Source organism: Spea bombifrons, chromosome 1 (assembly GCF_027358695.1).
Source record: "Spea bombifrons isolate aSpeBom1 chromosome 1, aSpeBom1.2.pri, whole genome shotgun sequence".
Classification (NCBI taxonomy): domain Eukaryota; kingdom Metazoa; phylum Chordata; class Amphibia; order Anura; family Pelobatidae; genus Spea; species Spea bombifrons.
In genome coordinates, this window is record NC_071087.1 from 10,502,537 (window position 1) to 10,515,671 (window position 13,135).

The window sequence follows — 13,135 nt, forward strand, 5'->3', positions numbered from 1 at the left end:
CGAAGAATCAGAAAACATTTTACATTCCTTACAGGTCAACAGAGAGCAGGGACTAGCGGGACTGCTCCCTGTTCACTATGTTTGGGGTGCACTGTTGAGTATTCACTCACATTGCACAGTATCGGTTGATTCTGGCTCTAATCAAAGTCCAATTAGCCAGTTTGTAAATAAGATAATCACATAGACTTCTCCTCTTTTTGACGGACCTTTGTCCTCCTTTCAACTGACCCATTTTGACCCTCCCCACCCTTCTCTGTGGAGTTGGGGGCTCTCCTTCCTGCTTGGACCCATTTTGCTGAAGAATATTGGAAGTTCTTGGGTCCTCCATCGATGGGATCTCCATTCACAGCTTGGAGATTTTATAAATGGGGGGCATAGAATGCAGGGGCCCCATAAGACTGGGAGCCCAACACAAACGGTGATAGGACAGCAGGGCCAGGCAGGAAAGGCAGCTGGGCAGTACACATGAGTCCACTGGCTGTATGGGTTGGGTAGCTTGGGTGCCCATGCATGGCTAGTGGGTTCCCCATAGGGGGAGAGTGACTTAGGGGACTAAGCCCACCTCCCATGCCTGCTCCCCCAGACCCACCACCTCCATGGCTGGACCCCCCTGTGGGGGCACTGGTATCTGCCCCAGGGTTCTGCTTCTTCCACTTGGTCCTTCGGTTTTGGAACCAGATCTTGACTTGGGTTTCGGTCAGGCTGAGGGACAGAGCCAGGTTGAGTCTCTCGCACACGGACAGGTACCTGGTGGACTTGAACTTGTTCTCTAGCGCCACCAACTGTTCATAAGTGAAAGCGGTGCGAGCTCTCCTGGGCTTACCCGATTTAGAATCCGAACCAGTCCGCTTTCTCTTGGGCTTGCCATGCTGGTTCTGCTGCTGCTGGTTGGATTGACTTTGGTTCTTCCCAGCTGCCTGCTGCTGGTTTCCCCCAGAAGAGTTGATACCTGCCATGGAGTCTTCACCCTGAGCAACCCCTCCATTAGGATCTCTCTCTGCTGTCCCCAGAGCTGTGGAGCTGCTGCTCTCCTCACTGCAGAATTCTTCATCTTCCTCATCTTCATCTTCCTCCAAATCACTACCTGCTCCGGGGCTGAAATCCTGGTTCTGACACTCGTCTGCAGTCTGCTGATAGACTTCTCCATTCTCTGCAAACATAAGGACCACAATTAGAGACCTCAAGAACTTCACCGAATCTCAAGAACATAGATCTCACATGTAATGAAATGGCTGTAGATAGATCATCTTCCTTCATGGAAAAGATGAATGCTCTTCATGAACCTCAATATAACCACATGAATACGCTATAAAGGACAGGGCAGACAGGAGGACCCCAGCACCCAACCGCAACCCAAGTTACATCAGCAAAAAAAAAATAATACAATTATTACTCTTTGATTTTTCTTTATAGTAGCAAGAAATCTGTTGAATGCATGATTTTTACTAAAACAACATATTTTTGTTTAATTTTAGGCAGATTTGTACTTTACATATTTTTGCAACATAGTTTATTTAATGTATAATAATTTATTTTTCTCGCTTCTGCAATCAGAATGAAGTTTGGCTTCTCTTACGTGATAAAGCGAAGGAGAAAAAATATATTTATTCGTTCAACTTGAAATCCCAATAAAATACAATTTGTAAAAACCTTCAGTCTCTAAAATTGTCGGTAAGTACGCTCACTGTTGAATATTTGGATATTCTCAAAGATTTAGTTTTTTTCTTATATTTATCTCAATTTCAAAATGTAGTTCTTACATTCCTGAATTACCGGATGGTGTAATTGCCTAAATTCGCTTTATTATCCCTAAAATCTGAAAAATGTCCGACCTCCCACGATTAAAACACAGAACGTGGGTTTAATATTCTTAGTTCTTTTATATATTCGACATAATATATTTTCAAACAATTCTTTATATTTCTTGGGAAAGGTTTGAGGGGAAAAAAGTGAAAAAAAATAGTTTTTTACTTTTTTTTAAAACGGTTACTATGATGGTTTGGCAATAAAAGGCGATGTTATAAACATTGTGTGAACAAAAAAATTCACACGTTCCATGAACAATTAATTCATTTACCACACCAAGAAAATAGAGTTCCCAAAAAAATATTTCCCAAAATATGTGCTTCTTTTTTGTATTTATTATTATTTTTTTTATTATTATTTTTTTGTCTCCCCAAAGAAAAAATAGTTACCCATTTAGTTTTTCTTATTTTTTCTGACTCTATATATTATTATTTTCCTAAAACCTTTGAAGCTGTAGCTAGATAAATAAATTACCAATAAGTAAAATAAAAACGATAAATAAATTGGTAACACTTTATGATGCAGTACGTTTTTACTTAATTTTATATTCTCTCTCCATATATACATAATGTCAGCAACAACAAGTTTATATACATGTATGTATTTACACATTTTTGTATTGTGCTTTCTTAATTAATTATATAACAGCTTAAAAAGTAGATTATATATGAACTAAAGATCCACAATATATGTAAATTTGCACATTTCGTTTTCTTTAATTTGATTTGTAATCATTTCGTCATCATCAATATTTAGAACCCCAACAACTCTTAGAAACCATTTTAGAACTGTTTGCTGCCCTATGGTATCTAGTAGTTCGGTGGCCATATGGCAGTGGGGCGGTTATCCTTGATAAATTAACCCTTTGATCACTTCAATCACTCTTTAGAACCTATAGAGGAAAAAAAAACCCCTAGAAATCCTTTTTTAATTTTTTTTTAAACTTCAACTCCAGCTCCTTGTTGGAGACTATATATTCTGTAGATAGTGACAATTTCCCATGAATTGTCTTGATCTGTATTTCAGCTCCCTGTCCTATAAGATCCATAGCATATACATGGTTTTCTCCTGAAACTGGAAGCCATTCCAGCAGGGGATCAATTGGCTTCTTGCATGAATGCTCACTTAGGGAAAACACGTGTTATGGGCTGCCTGTGTGCAGTGTACCTACAAGCAATCACACATTGCTGGGGACTGCAACTCTCATCACGTGCAGCCATGGCATTTATGGACTATAGTAATTGGAGTAACACATGTTGAGGCTGTCTGCTCCTTCGCAATCAATAAAAAATTGTTTACAGTAACCAGCGAACCTCTCCAAATATAAGAACCTAATCAGCTTGTCAATCAAAATCATATTTTCTCATATATATTTGTTTTCATTTTGTTTAATAGAATAAATTTTTTTTTTTTACTATAAATGTGTTTCTTGGGCAAAAACACTTCTCTTATATCTATGGAGTAAAAAATATTATATCCTAAACAGAAATAATTGTGTTATACCCTAAGTAACATAATTACAAATGTAGTTATTGAATATTTGATTAATTCAATATTTTAAATGTAATGTTTTTTTAATTTTCATGGGTAAAATTATTTTAAAACTTGCACTCATATACAAGAAGGAGAAAGTCATCTAGTTGCACTAGGGTTATTCATTTTACCCAAGCGTGTTTTTATATATCAGTTATTTTTAGGCAGATTTTCCTGCTTAAAATATATTAATTTTTAATCTATTTATTTTTTGAAAAATACATTATTTAATCTCATTAGCTGTCAATACCTACATTTTATCTATTAAAATGATGACTTTTATAAATGTAAAAAGCTTGGTCTAATTGAACTTTGTTGAACTTTTTGCATTATATTTTGGGTAGTATTTCAGCTAACAAATCTAAAATGTGTCTAATCTAAAAAAGAAACGAAGATATTTTAGAGTTAAACAAACAATGTTTGTGATAATTCACATCAGAATTATATATATATATATATATATATATATGTATATATATATATATATATGTATATATATATATATATATATATATATATATATATGTGTGTTCAGACCTTCAAATAACCAGAAAACCAGATAAAGTATTAGAAAATATGACGCTTCACTTGATTTCTTATGACGTCTTCCCATGTTAGTGATGAAATCTGAGTGATCTGTGCATAAAACAGGTGGCTTTGCGAGCAAAGTTATCTAAATTCAGGATCATTGATAGAACTCATGGAATTATGTCTAAAAGTAAATTAAATTACACACAAAAGACAATATGAGGCTGAGTGTATGCTCCTTATCCTTTTAATATTCTAATTTTAAATAATAATGTCTTATCCAATATTAAATATATTTAATATTTTTACTTTGTGACACACATCGTTTTTGATGCTGACTTATAGATCAACTTTATATATATATATATATATATATATATATATATATATATATATATATATATATATATATATATGTGTGTGTGTGTGTATGTGTGTGTGTGTGTGAACATATCATTTTAAATTCTTTTAATATGAACTTTAAAAAAATATTTTTTTTTAAATATATATTATGGATGATAATACACAGGCACAATTCTATCTATCTATATGTATATAATAACAAACAGACATTACATATAATGTGTAAATGCTCATTTATGTAAATTCTTGGTGAGAAGGTGGCATATTTGGACCAAAAAAGCAATTTCTTCCCTGGGTCGAATGCAATTCTGGATCAATAGTTGCCCTAATAAGTTTAATAGGTTTTAATCGAGTAATTATCCGAATTTTGACCCTATAATTTAGATGTTAGAAGAGAGTTTGCAAGCTGCCTGAAAGAGATATGCACAATTCGATAATAGGATATCGACCCATGGCAGTCTGGGGGGACCCCCCCATCATCAGGCTTCTTTACTCTGCTAAGCACATTTTTGCCTTAAATGTAATCGAAAGAATTTAATTGTTTTTCCAGAGATAACCAGCATTTTGTCACAATTAGTCTGATTTGTCCTAAGAAAGCCAAAGGGAGAGAGAGAAAATTGAATCTGTCGCCTCAGGCAACAGTAGCAAACAGGAGAGGTGTCCTGGGCATCTTAGGAGGATATTAACCCTTTATTGCAATGACAAGACAGTTAGAGCCCCCATACACCACTGACTATATAAACAGTCCCTCATTTCTAAATATTTATCACTGTTCTATTCCATAAAGTTACAATAACAATGGGAAACTAGATTTTTTTCTACAAAAAGAAGAAAAAACCCTACAAACCAGCAATAATGGAGTTGGAATTAAATCCAAGAATGAATAATCTGACATCTCACTAAATTTATACTAAAACATAACTTTTAATAGTACAACTAAAACCGAAAAAAAAACAAAACAAAAAACAGGACTGTACAGTGACATTTGAACATGCATCCAACTCTAAATCTGTATTAACTGTTTTAATATATTGACCACGGTGTTATTAGAAACAAAAGAGCAAGATTTTTTTTAAAAAAAAAATAAAAAAATAATGTAAAATTAGAGATTCTTCCCTTTTTGCAAATTCTGATGTTGAGGACCTCGGTGTCTTTACAAGCAACAGACACAAGAAGTATACAAAACCCCTAATTTTCATTTTCATTTAATTTTTTGAGATTCTTTCCTATGTTGACCAATTGTACAGCGCTGCGGAATATGATGACGCCATATAAAATAATAATACAAATAATATTAATAATAACAATGTAAATAAAAATAACAGACAGAAACAGTAGATCAAATCTTGTGCCCCCCCAAGGAACTATGAATAGGATTTTTATTTTACATTGACAGTAATGTAAGTCATTTGGCAGAGAGGTTTCTGAATGCATGGTTTAAGTGTCCTGTGTGTATATAAATGCAGTGTATTAATATCACTGTAGCCTTACTTCTAAAAAGCTTACTGGCTACATAACCCCCAAAAAACCTTAGACATCTGAAACTAGGAAAACAAGAGTTATGTTTCTTCAAAGCTCGATATGTGCTCTAGAAAAAAAAAAAGGGCTTCTCTTATTATAAGCAATTTATTAGAAACCAAGCTGGGCCACATTAATGTGATGGCCACTGCCTATGTTAATGCAAAGTTTATTGTTTTATACGTTTTATATGAGGTGTCCACCTGATCTACAAGATGCAAACTATGTGGCTTGTAACTTACTTAAGATGTCTGTGGACTTTTTGCAGCTGTCAAAGTCTTCTAGAAAGGGTTTCTGGTTAGCCAGGTCTGTCCCCTGCTCTTCTTGCTTGTCCTCACCCCGATGTATGTAGTCAGTTTGGGGCTTGTACACTACATTGCAGTGTCTCTGTTTGCTATTGAACTTGTTAGGGTCCAGGATGTCCAGTACAGAGAAAGAAGTAGTTCTGTGGACTGCAGGTCCCACCACTCCTTCTTGTCCCGGGGTATTGCTGCTCTGGTTGTCCCCTTGTCTGCTGTCCCTGGGACATCCATAGACAGGCATTTCGTTAGCAGACAGTCTCTGGTCCCCATGGTTTTCCATCTTTTCTCCGTGAACACTGCAGGGTCCAGCCTCCACCACCACTGCTGCTTGAGCTGCTGGTATCGAGAGGTCCACTTGAGCCTTGTCTCTGCTCACATTCATTGCTCAGTGACTCTTCTCCCTTGCAGGACTGTCTCTTTCAAAGACAAACTTCAAGGATCCTTTACAGCCTTAAAGCCCCCTGCACCACCCTCTGGGCATAGCACCAATCATCTGGAGATAAATAATGAAATCAAAGTGGATATGGTCCTCTCAGTGCTGTGGTTCTTGCACTTGTGAGCTGCACGGATACAGGACTTCAGCAAGTGATGCTCTTGTCTGTGAAGGCTCCTCCAACTTGCCTCCTGTCTTCTTTCCCCCCAACCTCACAACTGTCCCTACACGAGCAACCTCATCCAGTGGTGTTTAGGAGTCCATACCACGTCCTGGGATGTAATTGGCTGCCAGTGAATATTCTGCCCTTGGAGGTGTGTGATGTCCTAGCACCAGGAGGCCAGTGAAGTGTGTGAGAGAGCAGAGAACAGTGATACAGAGGACTTACATCAGCTCTGCTTCAGCAACACACCTCCACTCATCTGGAAAACATCTAAATAGCCTTATTTGGTAAAAGTGGGAGGTGACTGAGGGGGGAGGAGGGGGGCTTTTAAATAATTGCAGGTTCAATATAAAGAATTTTTAGAGAAAATGAGTCCATGAGATGAGATAGCCTAAGCCTTAGTAACAAGTGACTTAATGGATTATAACAGTTAGTGTTACAAAAATACACATTTTGACACTTTTAACATATGAGACCACGGCTGACTCTGACTTATTACACCTGATACCCACTGTGTTGTTGGAGATAATTATGATGCACAATGAAATACAGTTTATGGTAGAAAGAACACTCAGTTTAACTCAGATGCACATTTTTCATGAAAATAGGGGGAGAAAAGTGTTTTCATACAAAAGCATCATATTACATTTTACTGTAGAAGTAAAAAAATATATAAGAGAATATATATATATATAAATAATATAATATATAATATTCATATTCATTCATATGTTATACATTGTGTGTATATATATAACAATATAACAATACAACATTTTAAATATGTAAAACTGAAATTTCAAATCAAATGACTGGAATTAATAATAAAAACAATTATAATAACAATAATAATCATAGTAATAATAATAGTAATACAACTAATAAAATAATAATAATAATAACAATAATAATCATAGTAATAATAATAGTAATAAAACGAATAAAATAATAATAATAATAATAATAATAATAATAATAATTATTATTATTATTATTATTATTATTATTATTATTATTATTATTATTATTATTATGTTAAAAGGCTGTTTGTAAATTAAAATCACCCTAAAAACTAGAAAGAAAAAAATCCTTTTTTTTCTTTTTTCTCCCTTGCGAGCTGCTGACATACAAGGACGGATTTTGTAATTATCGCAGGCAATGATCCTTTGGAGAGCAGAAATTAAAAGTTGTGAAGAATAATAGGTAGAACAATCAGCTGTAATTTTGGTAGGGGTGGGACATGATTAGCCCATCACAGGGCTGAGCCCAAGGGAGCTGCTGGGGACAGCATGGGAAAGAAAGCCTTCCCTTGGCCATGGAGCAGCAATCACTCACCACAACACCAAGCCTGCCCTCCACCGCTTTATTGTGGGTTTATCTTCTTCATATTATAAATCACTTACAAGGGGGAGAGGGGGGTAAGATATTTCATCTCTGATCATTTCTGGGTAATTACATTCTGCAAAGATGATTCCCAAATCTTATACTTCACCAAAGCACAGACATGACTAAATTACACAACTTATTTATATAAAAAGGATGTTTTCTTTTTAGTCTTTTTTTAAAAGTAACATCTGTTTTTTGCCGTGAAATGTAAGGGTTTTTTTTTTTTAGAATTGCCTTAAAAATTAACAAAGTAACATTTCTTTTGCGTGTTAACTGAAATAATAATAAAAAATATTAAAATGTAGGTTAATTTAATATCCATCTATCTATCTATCTATCTATCTATCTATCTATCTATCTATCTATCTATCTATCTATCTATCTATTCAGATGACTTTATGGACAAATACTCGAAAGGCTGAAATACATTCCCTTTTTCTACAACAATTGAATAATCAAATCATTTTAAATAATATAAAACCTATGCATTTTTATGTTATTGCAAAGCTTATTAAAAATGCATTGTTTTGGTTTCCAGTGCTGTTGCTCAGCATCCTGGCAATCAAAGGGTTAAACCCACGTGTCCTGATTTTAATTTCCATTTGCAACCCTTCCTCAGCTAATCATCTATACATCTCTATTTAAATCACTCCAGACATATATAGAGGGGCAGTTTAAACAGACAAATTCTTATCGTCCATTCATAGATGTACTTAGACCCCCACTATATTGATCAACAGATAAAAAAACAGCAATATTGGGGATATTTGAAAAACCAAACCAAAAACATAGCTTTCTATAGAAGAGGTGTATGGAAGCGATACAAAGATGTCCTACTGCTTCTAATCACAATTGATTGTCAATTATAGTCTCATTTGCGCCATACCCCTCCAGATGCCATTCCTGGTTATCTGTTAACCGCAAGCATAGCGCTGAGAATTTAGCTGCAGATCACTTCTGACAGGTAATATCTTTCTTATCCCAGGCAGATGACCATTTTTTTCCTGTTAAAAAGAGTCATTTCCATCTGATTCTTTTCCTTGATAAATTTACATTTCGTTTTCCAACTATTGATTGGTAATCACTGATTTTGGAAATGGGTACTTTCTGCACAGAGAGGGGGATCAATAAAGAGAGCCAGAGCCCCTCAATGCAGATCATTGTGGCTACAGGTTAAAATCCACAACATACTTCCAGCCTATATGTGTGTGTGTGTGTGTGTGTATGGTTTGCTCTAGGTAATATATATATATATATATATATATATATATATATGTATAGTATATATATAGCATATATAGTATATATATAGCATATATATAGTATATATAGTATATATATATCGCATATATATATATATATATATATATAGTATATCTTTCTATCTATCTATCTATCTATACATACAGTATATATATATATATTACCTAGAGCAAACCAGTGATTTATCATCCATACTGAATATAAACCATGGAGCTGTTTCCAGGGTGAGATCATATTGTCTACAGGAATGATCAGATTGTCTGTGTATTTTCTTATTTAACAGACTCTTTAAACACATCAGTCTATAGGAACTGACAGGCACTCTCATTTGTACTGCAACTGCTATCATCCTGAGCCAAATGTGTGCTCATTCACACATCTCAGCTGTGATGTGGGACAGATTTTCCAGCTTGGTGAAGGCTGGTGGGGCTTTTGGGTCTAGCACCCCCTAGAGGTCAGTGGACTGTACAAAACATCACTACCAGCTTGGAGCCTAAGAGGAGAAATCCAGGACTAAGACTTTCATCTAATAGAGAAACTTTATTTTAAGAAGTGAGCTCAGCATAACAAACACAGCCTCTGTGATGGTGGGTGTGATGAGAAGGGAGAGAAAGTCTTGGCAGAGCATTGATGGTGTCCGTCAGCACTAGTGTCACAACCACCAGCCCTGTCTTTAAGTTCAACCCTTCTACCTTTCCTTCCTGCTTTTGATCCAAACGAAGCCAAAAAAAACCCAATTACGCTGTTTTGTCAGATTTTTATGTAGTAGACGGCTGCTGTCAAACATTATAAGACTGACAAGTCCTTTGTGAAATTGGATGGTGGGTACCCCAGGCAAACAAACCCTTAACAATCCATGGATGTATGTAGCACTCGTTTTGGAGATGGGGAGACTGGTATGGAGTGTCTATGGTCAGTAGAAGTTGGTTTATGGAATACCAAATCAACAAAGCACTAAATGAACATACTACAAAGTCAATAGATATAAAAGCAGACAAACTGTGTATACATTTTAGAAGATTATCATCATCATTGAACAAAAAAAAAAGCATCTTCGTCCCCATCCTGACAAATTAGGATCAGCTCGTCAACTAATGTGGCAAAAAATGCCAAAGTCAGAGTGTAGAGTGCTTCCACATATACACATATATACACACATATACACACATATACACACATATACACATATATACACACATATACACATATATACACATATATACACACATATACACATATATACACACATATACACACATATACACATATATACACATATATACACACATACACACATATATACACACATACACACATATATACACACATATACACATATATACACATATATACACACATATACACATTGTGACAGTGTGAACCCCAGGGAGATGATTAGCATGGCATCTGGGTACAGCTGCAATGCAGATTATACATATGGGTCCCTGGGGTGGAGCAATTGGAGAGCAGGGTGGGCCAATGCTCCATTCCCCCATTCTGTGGAAACTCCATGCCGGGTTTTCCAGGAGACAAGAAATCTGCAGGATCCGGTCCGGGATTTCTATGAGGCCGGCGTCAGGCACAGGTTCTGGGTATTAAAAACCCCTGGAGCCTAATACTCAGGGAGACTGTTGGGGGAAGAGGAAGTTCCCTGCGCTCCCAGGACAAGGAGAGGCCCTGAAGAAGACAATCCTTGAGCCAAGTGAGGCAATACCTGCCTGGACATTTTGTGTGCTGTCTGGGGGAGGTTGTCCAGAGCCTGGCGTAGCTGGGTCTGGTTGGGAGGTTGAGGTAGTGGGTGATTAGGCTGGTCAGTCTGGACCAGCGTAGTTTAGTTAGAGAGGCTCCAATTGGGAGCTAGGTTTTCTTTTTATGATTTGGTTTTGGGGGTTTAAGTGGTTAAAATAAAGCGCTATTTTGTTCAAAGCTGCTGTTCCTGACTCTGATTGCCCTAGAGGACTGTGCTTAGGACCCCTAAAAAGTGACATGTGTGGCCCTCATGCTATAGGGTTTGTCACAACATATATACACATATATACACATATATACACACATATATACACACATATATACACACATATACACATATATACACACATATACACATACATACACATATATACACACATATACACATATATACACACATATACACATATATACACATATATACACACATATACACATACATACACATATATACACACATATACACATATTTACACTCGCAAACGTATCTGGTCAGGGAATGCAGTAATTCCTTGTAAAAAGTACATTCATACAAGTCACAACTAATGTTTAGGTTGTGGTTTGTATTGCCTCCTTAACCCTTTAACCGCATTATGTATAACTACTGTGTTGACAAGCGGTACGTATAAATACTAGTAACGCAGTTCCGAGCCGGACTGGGGATTTAAATTCTGCCTGACACTTTAGGGCCAGCGGCTGATAAATGACGCCTAGATGTAAAGTGCTGTGAAAAAAGTATTTCCCGATTTGTTTCTGTTTTTGCTTATTCGTCACATTTAAATGTTTCAGATCTGGTACCTGATATGTTGCAATTTTCAAATACAATTTGTCACAGGATGATCATTTTGCTCTCTCTACAAAAGCAACTTCCAAGTGATGCCAATGATCCACCGCTGGATAGAGGACTGCTTTGAAGTGTTAATGAGCGGGAGATTTTAAAGGTGTTTTAAAGGGTTTGTGGCCAACCCACATTTTCATTGTTGTGTCCTCAGTAAGTTTCCTTAGTTTTACTCAATGAAACCCGCTTTACAGTCTAAGTACACAGAGACCTCCAAAGTATTTACAATCAGAGCTGTTTAGTACGAGACAGAGTCTGCTTCCTATTCCCATTAAAGGCTCAGTTCCATTAGGATCGCCACAGGAATGGCCACTGGAAACCAGACACTTATCAAATGCCACAGGTCCGTCTTAAGCGCAGCCACAGAAAAAAACATAGATTTTTAACTTGAATCACATCATGTCAACAACTTCATCACCGCCTTTCTTTACCCAGCGTCACAGGTGCTGCCCATCAATCATAAGATAATAGGGTGCATTGTGGGCACTCATCAAAATCGCTCGTTATTTCCGGAATGGTGTTTAATGCCAGTCGGTAACGGTGAGATGCCAAATCTCCATACGGTGGTTCAGAAATGGCACTGGACAAGCGGCAAGCTTTTATTTCTCTATAGGTTATCGTCGGTGACCAAGCCATTTTATATTGAACAAGGGATCGCTGTATAGGACAATACACACTTAGATGGCAGATTATCGCATAAAAGTGTTATAATTCCGTGTATCCGTTACACTCTTACAATAAAGCGATGAATAAGCTTCAGGATTATCTGCTTTACGATCAATACAATGTCAAATTCTACAACTTGAAAACACATTCATCCAATTTGTTGGCAACGCTAAGGGGCAGAAGAGTATTGATGATTATTGATGGTGTTAATTCAATAAGTTGGATTCATAGTTGGCTTTGTTTGGGGAGGGATTGTCTCACTGATTGAAGTTGATGCCACGAAAAGTGTGTTTTTTTTTTTTTGTTATTGTATAAAATCATTTTTGTCATTTGTTGAGAACTGAGAACTTGTTATAGGCCTCTGAGAACTGATCACTTTTCTACTGCTGCCTGCATCAAGGAAACCCCCCAAGTGTGAAATGGAGTGAAAGAAACGGCGATCCTGAACCAGACGAAAAAGAACTTGGTGAACTTTCTATTATTGTCCCAATTGTGTTGTTTTTCGAAACTAAGTTAAAAACAAAAAAACCCCAAAAAGAACAACCCGCTCTCTCTTAACGTTTAAGTATTTTATATCTTTCTTCAAC

The 13,135-nt window shown here is 36.3% G+C and overlaps 1 protein-coding gene across 1 annotated transcript; it reads right to left on the reverse strand.

Moving 5' to 3' along the window:
• Window positions 1-295: 295 nt before the first annotated feature.
• NKX1-1 (NK1 homeobox 1) lies at window positions 296-6,670 on the reverse strand. The gene is made up of 2 exons (XM_053458177.1): window positions 5,991-6,670; window positions 296-1,150 (listed from the first exon to the last, which is right to left on the reverse strand). The coding sequence occupies exons 1-2, from the start codon at window positions 6,430-6,432 to the stop codon at window positions 360-362; spliced, it is 1,233 nt and encodes a 410-aa protein (XP_053314152.1). The 5' UTR covers window positions 6,433-6,670; the 3' UTR covers window positions 296-359.
• Between the last annotated feature and the right edge of the window lie 6,465 nt (window positions 6,671-13,135).

Bases quoted from the DNA above. Each gene is read 5' to 3' on its own strand.
- NKX1-1 (XM_053458177.1), bottom strand. From the start codon at position 6,432: ATGAATGTGAGCAGAGACAAGGCTCAAGTGGACCTCTCGATACCAGCA. The intron at 1,151-5,990 runs GTAAGTTACAAG...TTATGTTTGCAG, and splicing joins AAAGTCCACAGACATCTTAA to AGAATGGAGAAGTCTATCAG.